This window comes from Aethalodelphis obliquidens, unplaced genomic scaffold (assembly GCF_003676395.1).
Source record: "Aethalodelphis obliquidens isolate GAN/ISIS:26980383/991018 unplaced genomic scaffold, ASM367639v1 scaffold1, whole genome shotgun sequence".
Lineage (NCBI taxonomy): Eukaryota > Metazoa > Chordata > Mammalia > Artiodactyla > Delphinidae > Aethalodelphis > Aethalodelphis obliquidens.
The window spans coordinates 91001912-91027640 of NW_020837945.1; the positions used below are offsets into that span (position 1 = coordinate 91001912).

Below are 25729 nucleotides of genomic sequence, written 5' to 3' on the forward strand. Positions count from 1 at the left end.
AAAACAAAATAAAGAAAAATAACAAAGGAGGCAAGGATACAGGAAAAATTGGACCTCTCATATATTGCTGGTGAAAAGTTAAAATGGTGTGTCTTCTATGGAAAACAGTTTGGTAGTTCTTCCAAAAGTTAAACACAGAGTTATAATCTGAGCCAGTAATTCTCCTCTCAAGAGACTTGAAAACACATGTTCACACAAAACTTGTATATGAATGTTTGTAGCAGCATTATTTGAAACAGTGAAGAAATGAAAACTCAAATGTACATGAACTGATGAATGGATAGACAATATGCGGTATGTCCATGCAATGGAAAATTATTCAGCCATAAAAAGAATGAAGTTGTGATATATACTATGACATGGATGAACTTTGAAAATATGATACTAACTGAAAGAAGCTAGTCACAAAACATATTACATAATTTCATTTATATGAAATGTTCAGAGTAGGGAAATCTATGGATATGAAAAGTAGATTAGTGGTTGCCAAAAGCTGGAGACAGGGAATGAGGAGTGACTGTTGATAGGTACAGGGTTTCCACTTTGGAGCGATGAAAATGATTTTGGGGTTAGATAGTTACTATTGTTGCAAAACTCTGTAAATACACTAAAAAAATTATGAACCGTACACTTTAACATGGTGAATTTTACGGTATATAAACTATATCTCAATAAATTAAAAAAAAATTGAAGCCGCACCTCCTCTGCAATATTTTAGTCTGAGGAAGGTGTCCATCTCATTCCTGCAGCACCTTATTCTTCTTTTCTGGACTATTGTTATACTCTTTCATAATTAGCCCTCATGTCCCCTCTGGATCTTTAGCTTTTTTAATAAGAAGTCTCTTCTTTTGCCTCTCTGTGCTTCACTAATAATAGTCACTTGAGCAATGCTTATTGACTGGATAAAGGTGGGCACTCTCAGGGCATATAAATATAGCTTGAGGAGGGCTTCCCTGGTGGCGCAGTGGTTGAGAGTCCGCCTGCCGATGCAGGGGACACGGGTTCGTGCCCCGGTCCGGGAAGATCCCACATGCCGCGGAGTGGCTAGGCCCATGAGCCATGGACGCTGAGCCTGCGTGTCCGGAGCCTGTGCTCTGCAATGGGAGAGGCCACAACAATGAGAGGCCCGCGTACCGCAAAAAATAATATATATATATATATATATATATATATATATATATATATATATATAGCTTGAGAAGAGAAAGAATCTATAAGTGTGGGTATTTGTATTTCTTCTTTACTTCAGCAATGCCAAAATGTTGCTTACAAGCATCTTGAATAGTGTGATGGGAGTTTGCTTCTATAACCCAAGGGCCATTTAAAGAAGCTCAAGTAACACAAAGCTACTCCTAAAACTCCCTGCTGAAAACTACCTTCTTTATGTAGAACTAAGAGAGTTGTTCAACTGTTCTAGGTCCCAATAGGAATTCCTTGAGAGTCGGGAAGGACCAGTGGGCGTTACGCCAGCCACTGAGGGCTGCTCTGTCACAAGAGAGAAGTGAACACAGCACACATTTAGAGGCTGCACAGCTCACATACCCATGGCCTTGTTCACCATCTTGATGTAAATCACCTGGCCATCCCTGCACTGAAAAGTGTGGCCTAAGAGTCATATTTAATCATTGTCTACTCCATTATAGTCAAATGTGGTTTACAGTAATCTTAACTATATCACAGTTACTTTCATACTTATAAAATTGGCAGCATTTCTTCTACGTCTTATAATGAACTACCCGCTATATGGTAATATACATGTTAAGTTATATTTACCAAAATGATTCCTATCCTATGGTTTGTTCTAGCTTAGAGAAGAGAAAATAAAAGGATTAGAGATTTAGCAGGGACTGTGTAACATCATATGCCACACACCTGAAACTCTCAAAAGGCTAAAAATAATTGTCTATGTAATTTAGACTGTTGAATAGTGATGCGTTGGGGTTACCTTTCTTTCAGAAAATGATACAATTCTTTGCTCAAATATCATCTCAGTGTTCAGATTTTAATACATTTCCTTACTAGTTTTGAACCTTTTTTCCCCAAGAGAATTTTATCCCCTAATTATATTCTCCTTTTACTTCTGAGTGCAGGGTCTATCCAGAGAGTTGGTGGATACCTATGGAAAGAAAGTCTAAATCTGGTTTCCATAAGTCTATGAAGGGGGAATATCTTGAAGCATTTTTTCAAGGCAATTCATAAATCCTCTGAAATTATAGGCAATTTTTTAAAGTATGTTTTTATGTATAGTTCTTTGGAGAGAAGACAGTATGTTTCTCAAAGCTGTCAGCATCTTACATAATGATTGTCACTTATTTCTCCTGCCCATTCTCATTAATAATATTCACTCTTTTGTTCAAGAGTAGTATGTCCACAGTATAAAATGAGACACTATGAGGAATTAAAGACAAACATAAAGCATCGTTCATAGAGTCAGGAATTTAATCATGCATCTGAAGAGACAAGTCTGTTACTTCCTCATTTTTATACAGAATAGAGTGCATCCCTGACCTCCAAGATCCCTTCCAGGGCTGGAAATCTGAAATTGTGAATCGTTATTCACATGCAGTAGTGGAGATAAAAAGAGAAAAAAGAAACAATGCAGAACTTGTGCACCTTTTCACACCTCATTCAGCTAACTGAACCTGATAATTCCAAGCTGGATGATACCTACAGTGGGATCATTCAGCCCAACCCCGTCGGTTCACACAGGCTCTCTATCTTTTGATCAGTAACAGTAGTCAAAGTGTGATGTGACTGTCACTATTTGCAACATTTATTTATGAAGATTTAACTTCATCCTCCTGAAGTCTGCTGAACAACACCTTTGAGCTGCCTGCCAGCCCAGCACGCCAGTGCGGCTGTGCCGCATGTTTCCAGGTCCCTCTTCACTGCCAGAGGCTGTCCTTGAGGCTGTGTGCCGGTGAGTCTTTCAAACTCCTCCTGCCCTCTTTCTAATAAACAGGCTTCCACTCTGTACAACACCAACACGGTTCCAGGCTGCCTTCCCTCCTCTCTCTGCATCACTTTGTCTAGTGCAGCCAAGATAATGACTCATTTCTTCCACCAGCCTCGCTCTTCACTTCGGTTGACTTGATGGCGCCCTGAAAGCTCAGCCCCAGAGCAGGTATAGGACCGATCTGAACCATATCTAATGGGAACCCAAGGAAGTCTTGCACTCCTGTCCATGTTTTAGCACCTGGGATTCACCTGGAACCTAAAACTCTTCATATTAGTTTCAGCAACTCAGTCTCTGTCTTTCTTTCCTTGTTCCTCTGCCTCTCCTAAATTGACAACTGGCTCAGCACCTCTGTTCTTCTAAAACAGGGGCCGTGTTATGATTTTTAATTTCCTCATGGGACTGGGCTCTGCTTCAGAGCCCCAGTCCTGAGGTTGCCCCAAATTCCCAGCTCCTTACCATCCGAAACTTCTGCCCTTTCCCTATACCTGCCCACAGGACTCAGTACAGAGTTGTTGTCTTTAGCAGGCCTTTAAAGAAAGCTTAGAATCACAAACAAAAAAAGGGCAAAATGAAAAATTTAATATTAATTATCTCTAGCCTTAAAAATGAATCAGCTCTTTCCCATCACAGGGACTTTCTTTCAAGTGCTCTCCCCTGAGGTCAGCTGAACATAGGCTGTCCTACCCCTCCTTTCTTTTAAGAATGTTTCTTCCTTTTCTAGCTCCCACAACAAAATCACACTCCTCTCATAGCTTTGTGTATCTAAAAACTCATTTATATGAGTCACTAGTGCAGGCGCAGTGAAAGGCCAGTTTATTTTATGAGGGATCAGGAATAGTTTACTAGGCAGGGTTCTACACCCTTCTCTCATCAGAGCTGATGCCAGGGCTAGGGTATTGGGCTCTTCCCGGTTATAGGAAATTGTTCAAGTGATAACATTATCAAATCATAAGCCAAAAAAAGTTACTTAGACCTAATCAGGAATGGAGACTAATGAGCTACCATAATAGGTGTTGAACTCGGCATTTTTTTTGTTTTTCTTCTTGAAGATGATGAAAATAGCAGCATGTGGAAATTTTATCTCTTTCCTCTGTCCTTTTTCATGATAAAGTCAAAGAAGCTGTTTTTTTTCTGTTGTTGTTGTTTGTTTTTTTAAATTTCCTCTTGTATTAGTTTGCTAGGGTTGCAATAACAAAGTACCACAGACTGGGTGGTTTAAACAGCTGAAAATTATATCCTCATAGTTCCATAGACTAGAAGTCTAAGATCAAGGTATCTACAGGGTTGATTTCTTCTGAGGCCTCTCTCCTTGGCTCGTAGATGGCCGTCTTCTCCCTGTGTCTTCTGTGTTTGTCTGTGTTCTATCTCCTTTTCTTAGAAGGACACCAATCATATTGGATTAGGGTCTACCCTACTTCCCTCATTTTAACTTGGTTATCTCTTTAAAGACCCTCTCTCTAAATACAGTCTGAGGTACTGGGGGTTAGTACTTCATCATAAGAATTTGGGGCGGGATGCATTTCAGTCTGTAATACCTCTTAACTAAATATATATCACCTGGATTCCATCATCAACTATATTGGGAAATCTTAGTTTTAATCTAAATAGAGTCATGACAACCAGTAAATACCTGTTATTTCACATAGTTATTCATAGCAAGCCCTTTTACTCTCAAAAGTGTCCTGGTTGGTCTGCATATGATATAGTTACCCTGAGTCTAAAGAAAGTTTCTCGGTTTTATCCTGTTTTCCTTAGTATACTAGAAGCCATCCCAGGAACATCAATATCACTGAGTAAGGTTACTGAATAGTGAACTGGCCTGTGCTTACTCGGTTTAATATTCATCAAAGCTTTCTTGGAATATTGAAATGACAGATTTTCACAGAGGTATCATGGTAACAACTTAAGTGTGTTCATGGAGCAGGTGAATATTTCAATGAGATGTTTTCTAGAAATAATTGCCTAAAAATAGCACATTATCATTTTGGTCTATTGAATGAAAATGTGTGTATGTGAATTATATTAAAAACTGTCACTTTATCATTTTTCCCAGGATAAAATTGCATTTTCTATTCTGTCTCTGAAATAGGGAAAAAAATCACCTGAGGGGCTGGTTAGAGAAGGCTGTTTACGAGTTTTGTTCAAATTTGTGTTTTAAAAAACCAGATTTTTGAACATGGTTTGCAATGAACTGGAACAGATCATGCTGAGTAAAGGATTAGTTGGGATACACTGATTTTCCAGACTCTAGACTATACCAAAAATTCAATTACAAATCTACTTATAACTTTAATTGTTAAACAATGAACCAGATTATTTTTTTTTTGCTGCTTGTTGTTTTGTTTCCTGCTGACTCATAAGCAGGTGTACCTGCAGGTGTTAACTTTGCCATCACAGGTGATATAATCAGCCCTGCCCTTTCCTACTTTCTGTATTACTTTTTACACCATATCCCAAGCTACAAATCTGCAAAAGCTGAGGTACAAACCATTCATCTCTATGTAGGGGCATAAAACTGGGGAAGGATTTGTGGCAGGAAGGGGAAGGGGCAGGTGCTTCAGGCCAGCAATCCCACAGGAGATATGACTGAATAATAGTCCTGCCAGATGTTCCTCTTAAAAATGAACTCCATGGTCAAATAAATTTGAGAAACCTTTCAGACTACAGTGCTTTTGGAATTTTGTAAAACACATTATAATAATAGTAGGTTTAAAAGTTCTATAGTAAAGAAAGCTGTGCAGTTTAGTTTAACCCTCTATTTCCTCAACAAATTTACTAAATATACTTTTGTAAATGTTATCAAGTCCAAAACCTGAGTAGTTAATGAGAAGGGTAGGGAGAAAAGAGAAGAAAGGCTTTCAGGAGCTCCTGTGCCTAATAGGAAGCCATGAGGGTATTCAGTAATCACATAGGTGTGTAAACATGTAAGTCACAATCTTTGTGAATACACAGGTGGTGTCACTTCATGTTACTCAGGTGTCAAGGAAAGAAAGGTCATTACCTGACTGGTTTCCATCAGACAGAGCTAGTTTTACATGCAAAAGAGGTCCTGAAGCCTGGCTTTTGACTTATTACAAAAGCAGTCCACATTTATACTCCTCAAAAGTCTAACGCTGAGGGCTTCCCTGGTGGCGCAGTGGTTGAGAGTCCGCCTGCCAATGCAGGGAACACGGGTTCGTGCCCCGGTATGGGAAGATCCCACGTGCTGCGGAGTGGCTGGGTTCGTGAGCCATGGCCGCTGAGCCTGCGCGTCCGGAGCCTGTGCTCCGCAACGGGAGAGGCCACGACAGTGAGAGGCCCGCGTACCGCAAAAAAAAAGTCTAACACTGAGAAGCTTCTCTCTGAAAAAACATAATATTCCAAAGATTTAATTTTTCAACTCTCGCTGAAAAATTTAGGACTGAGTGGCTGTTGATAGGCAAAACACAAGTAGAGCACATTTTTTCATCCAGGATGCAGCTCTCAAATGAAATCGTATGGGACTGAAATTTACAATGCCAGCAGTTTGAAGCAAATGCAGTAACACTTTAAAGTAGCATTACAAGATTTGTTTTTACATACTTAAAATTCGAAAACTCTCCAGAGAATACTGGAAATGGAAAATGTTTACTTTAGGAGCACTCAACTATGTTTTGGTTCAACACTAAACCATAAAAGAATTCATGAAGCATCCCTAGAATGTGGTTCTTAGAGACTGCTTTGTAAATAGATTTTAAATAATTCAAGTGGTAAAAAAGATAAACAATTTTCAATTCTCAAGATTATATACAGAAAGTCTCACGGATGATCTAATACAGCAGATAACCACCAAATTTTGTATAAAATCACATTGTTTCAAACATTTACTCTGTAGAGCTCATCCAGTAGAGCTTTCCTTAAATGATGGAAGTCCTCTATAATAGTCCCATGTGGCTACTGAGAACGTGAAATGAGAACAGTATGACTATATTTTACGTTTTATTTAATTTTAATTAATTTAATTTAAAATTAAATAGCCACATAGGGCTATTGGCTACCATGTTAGACAGTGTAGCTCTAGCCCTTCTAACTCATGACCAAGAATGGAATTAAAGCCAGATTTCTGTGGTGGACATAGTAATGTCCTGTCCAGATGTTCCATGGTGATGTTCCATTCTGTCAAGGGAGAACTTGTCAACCTGCTGCTGTGAGTGCTATGAACAGACAGTCACCAGCTGTTAAGTTTTTCAGGGTTTGCCTTAGTCACAGGAATCACTTTGCCAAGTGTCATGCCTTTCTTGACGCAGCATACTTCCAAAGACTGATTTCAGAAGAGGCATATGGACCTGGCCATTTGGTTCACTAATGGTCAATCCTGATAGACCATCTATTTCCAGTGGTTGCACTGTTTTGAAGTCCATATTCCCCTCTGCCCAATCCCCACTGCACTCCCTCTTTCCCACAGGTGTTGATCTCTAATAACAATCCTGCCAACTAAACTCTCTCTCAGTACCTGCTTCTGGAGAAGCCAACAATCAGCAATCCCTAAGAAATGATATGGAGAGATTTTTAGAATAACTGCTACATTAAAAAAAAAAAAAAAAAGAAGTACCTCTAGCACACTCTCTCCACTTCTATTCAACACTGTACTGGAAGTCCTGGCCAAAGCAATTAGGCAAGAAAGATAAATAAAAGGCATCTGAATAGGAAGAAGTAAAAGTGTCTCTGTTGCAGATAACATGATCTTTATATATATATGTGTGTGTATGTATATATATGAAACCCTAAAATCTCTTCCAAAAAACTGTTAGAAATACTAAACTTATTCAATAAAGTTACAGGTTATGAAATGAATATTAAAAAAATCAGTTGTGTTTCTATATACTAACAATAAACTACTGGAAAGAAAAATTAAGAATAAAATTTCATTTATAATAGCTTCAAAAAATAACACTTAGAGATACACTCATTCAAGGAAGTGAACGATCTGTGTTCTGAAAACTATAAGACACTGATAAAAGAAATAGAAAAAGACTCAAATGAATGGAAAGAAATCCCACTTTCTAGGATTAGAAGAATTAATATTGTTAAAATATCCATAATACCCAAAGCAATCTACAGACTCAATGCAACTCCTATAAAAATTCTGATGACATTTTTCACAGAATTAGAAGAAAGAATACTAAAATTTGTATGGTACCACAAACGATCCCAAATAACCAAAGCAAGCTTGAAAAAAGAAGAACAGTACTGGAGGTACTACACTCCCTGATTTCAAACTATATTACAAAGTCATAGTAATCAAAACAGTATGATACTAGCATAAAAGTAGATACATAGATCAATGGAACAGAATAGAGAGCCCAGAAATAAACACACACATATATAGCCAATTAATTTATAACAATGGAGCCAACAATGGGGGAAGGATAGTCTTTTCAATAAATAAATATCTAGTTATCTATTGAAAACTAGATACCATATGCAAAAGAATGAAATTGAACTTTTATCTTACACTATTCACAAAAGTTAACTCAAAATAAAAAAAAAAAGACTTGGATATAAGACATGAAAATGTACAACCACTAGAAGAACATATAGGGGGTAAGCCCCTTTACATTGGTCTTGGCAATGATTTTTTGGATTGACACCAAAAGTAAAGACAACACAAGCAAAAATAAATAACTGGGACTACATCAAACTAAGAACCTTTGCACAGCAAAAGAAAACTGTCAACAAAATGAAAAGGCTACATACTGAATAGGAAAAATATTTGAAAATCATATATCTGATAAGTGGTTAATAGTCAACATATATAAAGAACATGTACAATTCAATAGCACACACACACACACAAATCTGACTAAAAAATGGGCAGAAGACCTGAAGAGACATTTTTCCAAAGAAGACATACAGAAGGTCAACAGGTACATGACAAAGATGTTCAACATCACTAATCATCAGGGAAATGCAAATCAAAACCATAATGTGAAATCACCTCACATCTGTTAGAATGGCTATTATCAAAAAGAAAATAAATAATAAGAGTTGATGAGAATGTGGAGAAAAAGCAACTCTCATACACTGTTGGTGGGAATGAAAACTGATTCAACCACTACAGGAAACAGTATGGATGTTCCTCAAAAAGTTAAGAATATGACTACCATCTGATCCAGCATTCTCATTTCTGTATATATATCAAAAGGCAACAAAACATTATCTTGAAAAGAGATCTGATGCAGATGTTGCAAATAATGTTGCAGCATTATTTACAATAGCCAAATTATAAAAACCACCTAAGTTTCAGTAAACAGATGAATGGATAACAAATAGTGTTGAGAAAAAAAAAAAGAGACTGCTATTATTTTTATGTTGGCTTTATCATTTGGTAGTGAATGTAAAACCAGACTATATTGACCTTTATAATTTCATATCTGACATTAGTTATACTAATGATATTTTCTCTAAAAAAGCTTAATTTTGTCAATAGGAAAATCTCCTCATACTGTAGTTTATAGGTTCTGACCACAGCAGATAAAAACGCATGAAAACTGGCTGGAAAAAGTAAAATTAATTGTGGTGATCAGCATGATTTATTATTTCTCAGGTTTATTCCTTTTCTTTTATATCTGCTATTGCTCAGCTACTGACAAGTTCCTTGAAAAGGTGGGTTGTACTCAGGATAATAACAACAATTTAAATCTTTGAGGAAGCTAATCTGATTATTCTATTTTACAATTTAAAGCTATTAAATTAAAAGGTTAATAAAGTTTGGAAAATGACAAGTTCTGAATATATTCCACTAAAATAATTCACATAAATTTGTGGTTGAAAAAGTAAAATTCAAATAACTAATTCTTTGGTTAGTTGATTAATTGTTCAATTTATTTATTTTATAATATGCAATTTCCATTTTTATAGGTAAGTGTAAAAAACTGTACTCTGGAAGACAACTGGTAATTGCATATGATTTAATCTAAATTTGTTCTGAGGTTATACTGATATAGTCTAAACCTATAGGTACATTTTATAATTTTACTATTATATTTTATATTTCACCTTCAACATTACCCCCCAAGCATATGGCGAATGTATGAGAAAAACAAAGTCAAACTTTGTTCATCATTAAGTCTGAATCACATCAAACTGCAAATCTTATTTGCCCAAGTTGTATAGTGGATGCCAAATCATATAGTGGAATTCCCATTATGTTAGAAGTTAGATAACCTTGTATTTAAGTTCTGGTTATGTTAGTCAAGTCACATTGATTAAGGCTCAGTTTCTTTAAAGATCAGCTTATTTACCTCAAGCAGGGCCAGTAAAAGCTGTCCTGTTAAAAGATGTTATAAGATAAAATGCTAAAAACATGTAAAACTAATTCTATTGTTGTTTCAATTAACTTCTTATATGCATTGTGATGGAATATATTTGTAAATCATTTTTTTAAAGCAGTGGACTTTATCCTCTTAGAATGACCACCAATTTTTGTGAAAACTTTGATCCTTAAAGCAAACAAACAAAAAACCTGATTGTCTCTACTGACAGAGTATTTGTTTAATTTAAAATAGAAAGCTCCTTATACAATAATCAGTAAAGAACATTCTGAGCAACTAATATACTACATGGCAGACTGATTTCCTAAGAATAATAATCACACAAAAATGTCTCTGAATACTATAATCCTAGACATTTCAACAATCAATTGGAAATTTTCAATTTTTTGGAACCAAGAAATACAAGAAAACTTATATTACCAAAATTATATTTCAAAATGAAATTTAGATTTTTTTAAAAGGAGTATTTTGAATTTAAACTACTTTTAAAATATGTTGCAAATTAAACTTTCTGAAAAAAATTCACATTGTTTAATAATGAGCCACTCTTTAAATGGATCTAAGAATCATGTTGAATAATACTTCATGTAAATAGGAAGACTTTAGGACATATTCAAGAACCACCAGTTACAGTAAAATAGTAAGAATGCAGACATTTTTTTATTTTTTCCCAACCAAGTGACAAGGTAGTTCACGCTGTGAGTATCTAACACTCTGCTTTGACAACTAGGCGCATATTTATATCTGCTCTTCTAGTTCAACATTGTCTCAGTTGATTTAGTGCCAACTCAAGTCAGTCTTTCAATATTTGTCCAGGTAACTGGACCAAGAACACCTGGTGAAGACTTGTCACAAATTACAGAGATATTCTTTATTCTTTGAATGGTTTTGGTTGGCAGAGGCAATGTTGAACAGACAGGAGGTAAACAACACACGGATCCACTGAATTGTAACACTGGGAATATTAAATAAACTGTGTTGTTTGATACACTTCACTAGAGTAAAATGACTGAAATGATTTTCCTCTCCAGAATCAAAAACAAAACAAAAACAAACCAGGTTTATAACAAATAAAGAACAGGACACAGACATAAAGCTTTAAATCAGGATGGATTTTAGGAAATAGGGTATAATGAGAATCAAGTCTAAGCCAAGATAAAAGAAATATCTTGGGTTTCAATTAAGTAGTAGTCCAGAGATTAGCCAGGCAGTTATCTGGAGATGGTACTAAATTTAAAATCAACTCTGTAACCTACAGAGTTTTCAGAAGATATATTATTAAGGGAAATAATATGGAAACAAAAGGATTTCTAACTCCTAATACTATTTCTAGGCCTTCAGATGTCAGACAATCTTAATACTTAGAAATTGGGGTAGGATTTCCTTTTCTGTGTTTCAACATAGTAAAAATAGAATACTCCTTAATGATATCAATTTCTCACTTCTCTATTTTAATGCTCACCCCATAGTTTTTGATCCCCTCTTTCTTTGGAGCCATACCTTATGTACCCAATTAGTGATTTTAAGCCAAGCACATCTTTGATTATAACTGATCACAGGTATTTTAATAATAACCAGTTACTGTAAATGTCAGTTCTTATGCCTCATTTATCTGAGTCCCTAGATAACATGATCAAGTTTCTTATGCCTCAATTTTGAGAATAAAATTGTGCTATTTATACCCTAAAGCCTCTCAGGATTCTAAAATTATATGGTTCCAGGGAACAGGGTTTGCTTGGATCATAGTTTAATGTATTAAAACACTCCTGGCAAGTTGGTGGAAGAAGTTATGATAAAGTCTGATAGTTTGAACATTTTGTCTTTGAAATATTTGATAAATTATCAAAGGAATTAAGAGACTAGATTAGACTTCTGATATCCTAATATCTTAAATGGAATTTCAAAGCTTTTTCAATCAGTGCAATCTCTGCTATTCTGAGTAGTAAAAGAGATGTGAGGGAGTTGACAGAAGCATTTAGGGAGAAAAACTGTGTAAGTATGGATACATATTTTTTTAAAAGGAGTTTTAATTAGGTTAATTAAAATTAGCGTATAGCCAAGGATCAGAATCATCACACAAGCAGCCATGGACCTAGAGATTATCACTTACTTAAGTGAAGTAAGTCAGACAGAGAAAGACAAAAATCATATGATATCACTTATATGTGGAACTTAATAAAAAATGATACAAATGAACTTATTTACAAAACGAAACAGACTCACAGATCTGGAAATCATACTTATGGTTACCAAAGAGGAAATGTGGGGGGAAGTGATAAATAAGGAGATTGGGACTGACATATACACACTACTATATATGAAACAGATAACTAACAAGGACCTACTGTATAGCACAGGGAACTCTACTCAATATTCTGTATATGGTAAAAGAATCTGAAAAAGAATGGATATATCTCTATATATCTATATAAAGATATATATGTATGTATAACTGATTCACTTTGCTGTACACCTGAAACTAACACAACACTGTAAATCAACTATACTCCAATAAAAAGTTAAAAATAAAACAGAATAATTTATTCACTCAACAAATATTCACTAACAGCCCACTGAGTACAAAAATTGGGTTGAGGATCAGGAATACATATGTTCCTCTGTCCTGATTGGTGTGGAGGCAGCAATACAAGATGCTGAAAGAAGAGTAACATGAGGTCACAAAGTTTAGGTCAGTAGCCCCAGTGGTCCAACTCAGATGTGGTAGATAAAGAATAGTAAAAGTCCTCTAGCTCAGTGGCTCTCAAAATTTAGCTGCACCAGAACTACCTGAAGAATCTGTTAGAACACAGATGGCTGGGCCCTTTCCTCAGAGTTTCTATCTAAGTATAAGGTGGAGGCCAGAATTTTGCATTTCCTTACAAACAATCTTGTGAGATATATATTAGTATAATCCTCCTTTTTATTGTGAAGAGAATAAGGCTCAGAGTAGTTAACGTGCCAAATGAAGCTGAAGTCTTATTCTCATAAATAGAGTGATGAATTCTTTTCTGTGTTATAGGGACAAAGATTATTTTAAAACTTTTTACTCTTTTCTCTGATTCTATAATAATCAAGAACTATTTGGATATGCAACAAGACTTACTGAGCTACCTTACAAGAAGACCATGTGTTTCTTTGAAGAACTTATTTGGATCATGCATTGTGGAAGAGTGCATTGACATTCTTGTTTAAAAAAAAAAAAAAAAAAACTACTTAAACCTATACAAAAATTGTGGTATGCTTCTCAGCAACAAAAGAGAATGAACTACTGATACCTGCAACCATGAATAAATATCACAGACATTATTCTGAGCAAAACAATCTGCACACAAAGAATACATACTTCGTGTTTCCATTTTTATAAAACTCTAAAATTTTTTACCATGAAAATCTTGAGACTTGTGGTTAGCTAGGTTTGGTGATGGGAAATTATTCTGAAGTGACTCAGAGAACTTCTGGAGGTGATGGGAATGTTCTAATACTAAATACGAATGGAGAGTACATGGCTGTATCCTTTTGTCAATTAAGATATATCTATTTCAATTTATGTAAATTTTATTTGAAAAAATAAGTGGTGCTATGAAGTATGAGGGGATATATAGACAAAACAAAAATGGTAGAATAATTGATGAAGCTGGTTGAGGTAGATGGAGGGTTAACTGTACTATTCTATTTATTTCATATGTATTAAACAAACAAAAGAGAGGGTTCAAAATAGCAGTATGGGAAGATCCTGAACTCACCTCCTCCCAGAGATACAACAAATCTACAACTACATATGGAATAAATCCCATGGTAAGGGACCTGAAAACTGGCTGAACAGAGCCTCCACAACAAAGGGTAAAAGGACAGCTTCGAGATGAGTAGGAAAGGTAGAGATATGATCTCATCAAGGAAAACACCACACCATCTCAGAAAACCACAATTAGAAAGAATCACAAAGATATGGATCTTTAACCTGAGGAGCAAGGGATTGACCTGCATATCAGGCATCCCAGCCCCTAGACCCTGCACAGGAGAAAGAAGCTCCCAAAACACCTGGCTTTGAAAACCAATGAGAAATATATCCAGGAAAACCACAGAACTGCAGGGAATGAAAAACCTCTTCTTAAAGTGCTTGCACACAGACTCGACCTGAAAATCAGCACAAAACATATGGCCTATAGGTGAAGGGGACCCACTTCCTGATCTTAAATTTTCTGTCAGAGAGAAACTAGCTGAGATACTCCCTGGGGGCTGAGATACTGGCAGAAGCCATTTTGTGATCTCAGGCTACTTTGATAATGCCAGAACTAAAGGGCAGCATTTTGGAATTCTCCCTATAAACTGTTAGAGACAGTGGGCATGGCCCCACTGAGAGCTCTGCCTACCCTAGCACCTAAGTCAGGCCTAACAAACGACTGAGCAACAGTCCTGCTTACGAGTGTCCAACAGAAGCCACAACCAGACCCTGCAGCCAGTCCAAGGGCAAATCCCACCTGACAGTATACCACAGCAGCCATGACTGGGCTCCACCACAGGAGGAAGATGCACAGAGTTCACATAGGGAAAATCCCTTGAGCACCTGGCTCTGGTGGCCAGGCAGGATTGTACATCTGAGCCCCACAGGACATCTCCTAAATAGCATCACTCCTTAAGTCTGGGAGAGATAGTTACTAACTAATACATAAAAACAGAGAATTAGACAAATTGAGGAGACAGAGAAATATGTTCAAAATGAAAGAATAAGACAAAACATCAGAAAAAGAATTAAAGGAAACAGAGATAAGCAATCTACCTGATAAAGATTTAAAAGTAATGGCCAGGAAAGATGCTTCACTGAACATGGGAGAACAATGGATGAACACAATGAAGACTTCAACAAAGAGACAGAAAATATAAGAAAATACCAACAGAAGTTATAATGGAACAGAAGAATTCACTAGAGGGGTTAAACTGCAGATAGAAGAACAAATCACTAACCTGGAAGACAAAACAATGGAGCTCACTCAGACAGAGCTGCAAAATGAAAGAGGAATTTTAAAAAGTGAAAATACCTTAAGGGACTTTTGCAACAACATTGAACAGAATGACATTAATATAATAGGGGTTCCAGAAGGAAATGAGAGAGAAAAAGGGCCAGAAAAATTATTTGAGGAAATAGTGACTGAAAACTTCTCTAATCTGGGGAAGAAAACAGACATCAGGTCCAGAAAGCCCAGAGAGTTCCAAACAAGATGAAGCCAAAGAGACACATATGAAGACATATTACAATTAAAATGGTAAATGTTAAGGATAAAGAGAGAATCCTAAAAGCAGCAAGAGAACACAATTTGTTACATACAAGGAAAATCCCATAGGAATATCTGCAGATTTTTTAGCAGGAACCTTACAGGGCAGAAAGGAGTGGCACGACATATCCATCATGTGGAAAGGAAAAATCCTCTAACCCAGAATTCTCTACCCAGCAAAGTTATCATTCAGAATTAAAGGAGAGATCAAGGCTTTCCTTTGATCTCTAAAGGAATTCATCACCACTAAACTGGCCCTGAAAGAAATATTAAAGGGATTTCTTTAAGCTGAAAAGAAATGGCATTAGTTAATAATAAGAAAATATACTAAAGAAAAAAATCTTATTGGAAAACATAAATATACAATAAAGATAGTAAAAAAATCACATAAAGCAAACATAAAGATCACAAGAAAAAAGCAGTAAAATTAACTAATATTATAATACTTAGTTAAGGAATGCATAAAATAAAATGATGTAAAATGTATCATCAAAAATATAAAATGTGTGTGTGTGGTGGGTGGAAGTAAAAAGACAAAATTTTGGAATGTGTTCAAATTTAAGTAGCTACCAACTTAAAACAGGCAACACTCAAAAATGTTATATGTGAACCTCACAGAAACCACAAGGAAAAAATATATAGTAAATACACAAAGGAAAACAAGAAAGAAATCTAACTATAACACTAAAGAAAACCACCAATACACAAGGAAAGAGATAAAAAGAAAGAGAAAAAAACATAAAACAACAAAATGGCAATAAGTACAGACCCATCAATAATTACTTTAAATGTAAATAAACTAAAGCAGCCAATCAAAAGACAGAGTGTCAGAATGGGTAAAAAACAAGACCCATTTATTTACCGCCTATAAGAGACTCATTTCATAAGAAAGGACACACACAGACAGAAAGTGAAGGAATGGAAAAATATATTCCATGCAAATGGAAATGAAAAGAAAGCTGGAGTAGCTATACTCATATTAGACAAAAATAGACTTTAAAACAAAGACTGTAAGAAAAGACAAAGAAGAGTATTACATGATGATAAACAGGTCAATCCAGCAGGAAGATACAACATTTATAAATGTATATGCACCCAACAGAGGAGCACCAAGATATAAAAGCAAATATTAATGGACTTAAAGGGAGAATTTGAAAGCAATGCAATAATAGTAGGGGACTTTAACACCCTACTTACATCAGTGGATACACCATCCAGACAAAAAAATCAATAAGGAAACATCAAATTTAAACAACACATTGGACCAGAGGGACTTAATAGCTATAGAGCATTCCATCCAAAAGCAGGAGAATATGCATTCTTCTTAAGTACACATGAAACATTTTCCTGGATAGATCACATGTTAGGTCGCAAAATGAGTCTCAATAAATTCAAGAAAAATCTTCTCCAACCATAATGGTATGAAACTAGAAATCTTTCATGAGAAAAAAAAAAAGGAAAAAACCACAAAAATGTGGATATTAAAAATATGTTACTGAACTACCAAGGGGTCTTTGGAGAAATCAAAAAAATACCTACAGACAAATGAAAACAGAAATATGACATAACCAAATCTATGGGATGCAGCAAAAATTGTTCTAAGAGGGAAATTCATAATAATGAAACAACAACAAAAAAATCCCAAATAAACAATCTAACTTTACACCTAAAGAATCTAGAAAAAGAAGAATGAGTGAAGACCACAATTAGCAGAAGGAAGGGAATAATAAAGATCAGATGGAAATAAATGAAAGCGAGACTAAAAAAATATAGGAAAGATAAATGAAACTAAGAGCTGGTAATTTGAAATGATAAATTCAACAAAACTTTAGCTAGACTAACCAAGCGAAAAAGAGAGGACTCAAATAAATAAAATCATACATGAAAGAGAAGTTACAAATGTAACCACATAAATATGAAGGATCAAATGAGACTACTACAAATAATTATATGCCAACAGTGTGACAACCTAAAAGAAATGGATAAATTCCTAGAAACATAAAATCTTCCAAGACTGAATCATGAAGAAATAGAAAATCTGAACAGAGCAATTACTAGTAAGGAGATTGAAACAGGAATCAAAAATCTCACAACAAACAAAAGCCGAGGACAAGATGGCTTCACTGGCAAACTCTACAAAACACCCAAAGAAGATTTAATACCTATTCTTCTCTCGAAGTTAACACAAAATGTTCACAGATGACTTAATACTTTTCTTCCAAAAAAATTGAGGACTAGGGAAACCTTCCAAAGCACTTTACAAAGCCAGCATTACCCTGATATTAAAACCAGACAAGGACACCACAAAAAAAGAAATTTGTATGCCACTATCACTAATAACCACAGATACAAACCTCAATGAACTATTAGCAAATAAAATCCAACAATACGTTAAAAATTGTACATCATGATCAAGTGTGATTTATTCCAGGGAAGTAAGGATGATTCAACATCTATAAAACAATCCATGTGATACATCCCATTAACAAAATGAAGGATCAAAATCATATGATCATCTCAACAGATGCAGAAAAAGCATTTGACAAAATACAACCCTCATTTAACTGTCAATAAAGTGGGTATAGAGGGAATATACCTCAACATAGTAAAGGCCATATATGACAATTTCACAGATAATAACATACTCAATGATGAAAAACTGACAGCTTTTCCTCTAAAATCAGGAATAAGACAAGGATGCCCACTCTTGCCACTTTTATTCAACATAGTATTGAAACTCCTAGCCACAGCAATTAGGCAAGAAAAGAAATAAAAGACACTCAAATCTGGACACAGAAATAAAACTGTCACTATTTGCAGATGACATTATATTATATATAGAAAACACTGAATACCCCACCAAAAAGATGTGAGAACTAATAAATAAATTCAGTAAAGCTACAGGATACAAAATCAAGATACAGAAATCTGTGACATTTCTATACACTAATAACAAACTATCAGAAAGAGAAGTTAAGAATCCCATTTACAATTACATCAAAAGAATAAAATAACTAGGAATAAATTTAACCAAGTAGGTGAAGTATTTGCGCACTGAAAACTGTAAGACACTGATGAAACAAAAAGACATATAAATGAAAAAATATTCTGTGCTCATGGATTGGAATAATTAATATTGTTAAGATGTCCATATTACATAAAGCAATCTACAGCTTCAATGCAATTTCTATCAAAATTCCAAAGACTTATTTCACAGAAATAATTTTAAAATTTCCATGAAACACAAAAAACCCTGAATAGCCAAAACAAACTTGAGAAAGAAGGACAAAACTGGAGGTATCATGCGTCCTGATTTCGAACTATACTACCAAGCTATGGCAGTCAAAATAGTATGGTACTGGCACAAAAACATACACAGACATCAATGGAACAAAACTGAGAACCTAGAAATAAACCCATACATATATGGACAATTAAGTTACAACAAAGGAGCAAAGAACATACAATGGGGAAAGGATAGTCTCTTTCATAAATGGTGTTGGGAAAACTGAACACCCACATGCAGAAGAATGAAACTAGACCACTTCTTACACCATACACAAAAATTAACTCAAAATGCATTAAGGATTTGAATGTAAGACCTGAAACCATACAATTCCTTAGAGAAAATGTTCGTGGTAATCTCACTGACATCAGTCTTAACAATATTTTTTTGTGGATCTGACTCTAAAAGCAAAGGAAACAAAAGCAAAAATAAACAAATGGGACAATGTTAAACTAAAAAGATACTGCATGTGAAGGAAACCATCATCAAAATGAAAAGGCAACCTACTGAATGAGAGAAGATTTTTGCAAACCATATATCTGACAAGGGGTTAATATCCAAAATATATAAAGGACCCATACAACACAACAATAAAAAACTAAACAAACCAATTCAAAAAATGGGCAGAGAGTCTGAATAGACATTATTCCAAAGAAAACATACATAATATTAGAGGATGCTGGGATAAAGATATAAGGATTCTATACATACTATATTTGCAACATTTTTGTGAGTTGAAATTGTTTTGAAATAAAAAATTAAATTAATTAAAAAAAAAATTCTTAGATTCTCAAGACACTGGCCAGCACTTTGCTAGATATGACTGAATTCTACTTTTATTAAATGACCTGAACCAAAAATATATAAAGAGTAACTGTTGCCAACGGGGCAACTTACCACTTAAGCAGAGTATTCATAAAGTATCTGCTTTTCAGTAGCATTGCAGACCATTGATTTACCATACAGAGTTAGCTGCCATGTACAACCTCCTGATGCTGAGGCATTACAACCCAAGGCAATTAGAGCATTTGCAAATGAGAGAGCTTAACTGATATTTTTGGTGATGCCTGAGAACTGTAGATGGATACCTACTAATTTTAATTTCAAAATTGTAATTAAGAGAGAGCGGACTGTACAAAGTACAGATTCTTACATGGATTATTTTAAAAGACAAAGCACTACTCAGTAGACCAACAAAATTCATAAATTATAGTCATATTTGACTGAGTTTACTTCCTTCTTGGAAAAAGTTATTAATTGGTAATGTTAATATATATAAAGGACAGTTAGACTTAAGTAAGATATTATTAGTCTTTTGTAATATCTTGTTGAAAACAAGGAAAAATATTGATGGAACACATGGATAATTACATGAAATTTTTGTTAGCTTAATTCCTGACTCAAGTATCATGGTTAATGGGTTAGTATCACAATGGAAGGAGGTCCAAAGAGCTTTTCCTCTGCCAAGTCTGTTTAAAAAGAATATTTGTCAATGACACATTAGACCGAGAATCAATGGTACAGTGAGCACCTGCCAAAATCACAGTTGTTTTTATCTTTGCCACATGATTCCCACTATAATGAACACAGCTTGTTGGGAAAGAAAAGGATGTTTGATGCAAAATGACCATGTCTATGCTGCCAGTGGCTAGACAAACCAATGAGATCCCTTCTTTTAGGGAGCCAGACAATTTGATTGTGTCAACTCCATTCCTTTCCAGCATCATTTCCCAATGTTTTAGTCACCTGACTTGAGCATGTGTACCCCTCGACTCTGGACTTAAATTTGTAACAACTCCAAAGCAGCAGACATTTCATACTTCTAGGTGTGTGCACATGCTTTCCACCTACATGGAGTACTCGTCCCACATGGTGTTAATTTATCTTATCAGTCAATCAATAATAACACATAAAATGTTTTCTCTTGTTATTGAGACAAAAATGTATTGCAGGCTTTTTAGCAAGTTTTATTCCAACAAATGGGTAGTCTACAATTTTGGGAAGATAAAACATTCACTTTTAAAAATATGGAGTGCTAAGAATTCTTCAACTTTACTATCCTTTGATTACTTTAGGTAGAGTGTACTTATAAATTACAACCTTGTAGTGTTTACAAGAATAATAAAAGATTAATAATGAACTTACCAATACTTGGATAACCAGGTGTAGAAGGGTCTCCTCCTGGATTCAGTGACACCATAAATGTATCATAGCTAAGAGTTGCAGTCTTTGGTAAATCACAAGGATCAATATACAGAAGAACACCTCCAAATCCAGCCTTTTCCAATAAGGAAAGCTAAAAGAGGAGAACAAATTATTAAAAATGTCCTCATATACATTTTTAGTTCATATATGGACACTTCATAAATGTCACTACAATTAGATGACTCCTTTTTCTGTTATTGTTTTCTTTTTAAATAAGTAGAAACTTCCGATTTTCTCATTATCAAAGCCCAGACAGAGTTATCCTACTGGCCTCTTCCTTTTTCCTCTGTTCAACAATATTTAAGCTGCATTCTTATAATGTTTATATTTGATTTCAGTTGTCTGCATTTGGAATTTCTTCATTTTTTAATTGTCCAAGTAGATTTGGAAGTTTTCACTTTCATGAGATTAACAAAAAATCTACCACAAAGTTCCATTGTAAAAGGAGAGCTGTTCTGACCATTATTATATTCTTCCCTAGAGCAGAAGACATCCAACAGCATTTTGATTTATTTTCTCCAAGGCTGAGACTGCCACACCAGTTGTTAAAATGTTGAAATCTTTCACATGGTTTGGCAAACAGCCACTGTCCTGAAGCTCCTGAGGGCCCCCACTAGTCACTCTGGTCTCTGCCCTGGATGTCCCAGTCAGACCTCTAAGATAGAGCAACTAATGGGTATATACACAACAAAGTAGTGGGCCTCCTTCTAAATGGTCAGTTCCTGCTTTGTCTCTGTCATTAAATACTTTGAAAATATCCCAATTACCTCTATGAACATACTTAATGCAAAGGTTCCGCTCTGTTCTTAAGTACACAATAGAGAAGTATGATGGGGCAGATGAACTTGACATCCCAGGTTCTCTTTGTTTTAACTTATTAAATTAATTTTGGTGGGTAAAGATCTTATTCATCTTAGTGTGACTTACATGATTGATATAAGTCACAATCTTGATATAAGTATGCTATGTTAATTGCATCTTTTCAACTCCTTTAAAACTGTTCTGTATTTTTCCATTTTTAAACAAGTAATGAACAAGTATGGATTTTTATAATAAGAAAAAAAAAAACCCAACACTGAGAACCTAAGCTAAGTATAATGGACTCACATGTATACCTTCTATAAGAAAGCACTCTGATCAGACTTCTTTTTTTTCCCCATCAATGTCTTAATGAAGATAGGGAAAAAATTCAGGGAGAGAGGAGGAATGAGAGACAGAAAAAGAGAGAAAATAATATGTGAATAAAGGGTGAGATTTAAGACTGATGCTCCAAATGCAGGACTGAAGTCCTTAGGGAGGATTTCTAATGTTTGGATGCTGAAATTGCTATTCTCAAAAAGAATGATCAATGGAATGATTTTCAATGTTCTGCTTACTATAGGAGAATATATCAAGAAAATAAAATGAACTTCTCTAGAAAGCAATTTTTTAAATATTAAAAATTTCTTTTTTTATTACTAAAGCAATTTGTGATCATTAGCAAGAAAGATATACATGTCAACAAAACAAAGCAAAACAAAAAAGCAAAAGGCAATCCCATTATCTTACCTGTCAAGAGGTTGCAAATGTTAACATGTTGGTGTTTCTAGATCCTTTTACTGGGGCTTATGCACATTCACACATATATTTACAAATAAATCTATGATAAATACTATTTTGCAATCTTTATTTTTCACTTAACAGTATATACTAAACATTTGTCCATGTTGATAGGTATACTTTTGTATCATTTTAATAGCTGTATACTGTATATGAGTGATATAAATAATATTATATAAAAAGGCCATCAAATGTTATGTAACCAACCCCTGACTGTTAATCAAATTATTCAAAAATTTTTTATATTACATTGGAACAAAATTCCTTATATCTAAATCATTGCACAAATATCTATTTTAATCAAGTGTAGTTTCACAGGTCGAATTTCTAAGTCAAAGTATTCCTGTTCTTATGATTTTCTTTTTGTAAACTAATTTCCATTTAGAAAAGCTATAAAAAGTTATATTCTTACCTGTAGTATATGTATTTGTTTCCCCTCATTATCACCAACATTGAATATTATTACTTTTCAAAAGATATTTGTCAATCTGGCCAAAATTTATTTCTCCAAAGATCTTTAATTATTAATGAAGTTAAATTTATTTTTGCTTGTGATTTTGGCAACTGTATATTTTCTTCTGAGAATTACCTGCTTGTGAAAAACTATTTTTACAATTCCTGGGCCATGTATCCATTTGTAACTATATAATGAGTGTTGCTGTTATGCAGGTAATATGCTGGCATTGGGATATGAAGGTAAGTAGGACAAGGTCTTTGCTCTTAGGAAGTTGAGTTTACCAGTGGAATGACGAACAGTTTTCAACTTGAGTACTAACTCCAATTAACTGACAATGAATGGACGCCGGGAGAAGGATTGTGAGGCTAGGTTCAGGGTCAGTGGAAAGTGAATCTATGAGAGATCACTGCTTTGGACAAAGAAAGGGAAGTGATAACCAACAAATTTTTTTTTTTTTAAATGTGCTGATACTGCTTTAGTGGAAGTCAAAATAGCTTCAAAAGTGTCTTCTAAAAAGGTAAATATGATAATTTATTTAGTGTTTATGAAACCCAGTGATTAAATTTATCTTAGTCAAAAATAAAATGCTAAAGTTGCATATTTTGTCTCTTCTGATTATATTTGGAAATATGTTGAGATCCCTTTTATAAGGAATATGTACCATGATATGTTTCTATACCTAACTTGTCTCTTCTGATTATATTTGGTAATATGTTGAGATCCCTTTTATAAGGAATATGTACCATGATATGTTTCTATACCTAACGGCTGATAATGAAGCAATGTGGTTTAATAGAATACTATCTTTGGCCAGACTTGATTACCTCCCTACACCTCATAAGAGACAGCTTTATATGTGAGCTGACCCCCTCTTCCCATCCTCTGCCTATAACAGTTGGACCTGAGGTGGACACCTCTTCAACATTGTCAAATCTGGTTCCTGATGCCACCCCACACTGACCATCATAGAGCTCTTAAATAAGTAGTTTAATTCAGTGACTCAGTTTCGGGAATTGTCTATTGCCAATGACACTGGCAACAGAAGAAACTGCTTGCATGACATCAAATTTTAAAAATGTTCCTTTGCATTGTTAACATTGCATTTTGAACTTGATGAGGTGGAGGTTGCCTAAAATGCTCAAAAGACCTTGTATTCTGGTGAGATGACATTTTTTAAAATACTTCCAAAGGCAAGCCAAGGCCAAAAGGATGAAACCAGCTGTCCTTGGGCTGTCTGATTGCAGACTGTCCCTGGGTACACAGGTGAAAGTTATTAGCTCTGCCTAGGACCTCTTACAGCTTGAGACCTAGATTGACGATTATACTAGGGGTCTAATACATGAAAAGAGATGGCAAATGTAAGGCCAGATTCCCTATATTAAACTTCAACTGCCCTTTGCTTCTCTTTCTCAAGTATATATCTGATAAATTTGGGGTTCTTTGTCATACTTACCACCTTGTAAACAAAGACAACATTTGATACAAGTAGGACCAATCAGGACTTGGAATGGAGACACCAAAAATGAGTCAGGCAGATGGTGTTGGGCCTGAGTGTTGTGTGCTCACGGAGAAGCAGGCCACAGCCACTGGCTAGTGTGGTGCACTGACCCACAAGGCTGTATTGCCCTGGAGGGGCACCATTTCCTAATTCACACAAAGCACCATATGAGCAACTGGCTTCTCTGTTCAGAATCAATTTTCTGACATGTGCAAACTAGTCTTTTCAGAATGTAGAAACCATGAGCCTTGCCAAGGAAAGTGGCAACTAAAAAGGAGTGGGAATTCAGAGGAAACAAAGATGAGAATGGGCAAGAGAGGGAATGGCACGTACAGACCTCAAGTCCAGCTATGTGCCTTTCACTTGTATTGAGTGAGATTCTCCTCCCTTTCTCTGAGGGTGCTTCGGTTATTTGCAAATAAATCAATCCATAACCAAGACAAATGAAAAAGCATGAGACTTTTCATTTGATGGTACTGGATTTTGGTACCAACCCTGACACTAAATAGCTATGTGACAACTCATATAGTTTTTCCAGGTCTTTGTTTCACCATCCATAAAATGCAAGGATTGAACAACGTTAGCCTCAAAGACCCATTCTGTTCTCAATTAAAAACACATGTAGTCTAATTCTATGATTTTAAAATTGTTTAAGGAGACATTTATTGTACTTTTAAATATATTGTCACATGTGAAATTTGCTTTTAAACTATTGGCAGGGATACCCTCCCTCAAAATAACACACTTTCTATGATTAATAAAGATTTTTCAGGTAGTTTTTACGATATGATTTCATATAATATATAGTATGAATATTTTAATTTTGCATTAAACTTCTGTTAGGGACAGAATATAGGGGAAACAAAAACACTTAGAATCTGTACATTGAAACTATTCTGAGTTACTGAATTGATTCTTCCTTTTCAGTATAAATTCAGTACTAATTTAAATATAGTACACTGTGAAGTGTTAATTTCATCTTTCAAAACTATTTTACAGTGTTTATACCCCAAAACATATATGACAATTGTAATAAATCACGCAGTTAAATGAATAATATTTCAATGCAGCTATCAACCTTCTGTCTAAATTGGAAATATTTCTACTCTACTTTAATAAGTACTTCAACTAATATTTTATTTCTAGGAGAGAAGTTAAATATT

The 25729-nt window shown here is 35.0% G+C and overlaps 1 protein-coding gene across 1 annotated transcript in view; it reads right to left on the minus strand.

The window, feature by feature from the left end:
• Positions 1–25729, minus strand: part of NAALADL2 (N-acetylated alpha-linked acidic dipeptidase like 2) — a 1049119-nt gene that overhangs the window by 534088 nt on the left and 489302 nt on the right. Inside the window, exon 5 of the mRNA XM_027111590.1 lies at positions 20953–21103. Coding sequence (XP_026967391.1) covers positions 20953–21103 — 151 coding nt within the window. The remainder of the gene's footprint in view (positions 1–20952; positions 21104–25729) is intronic.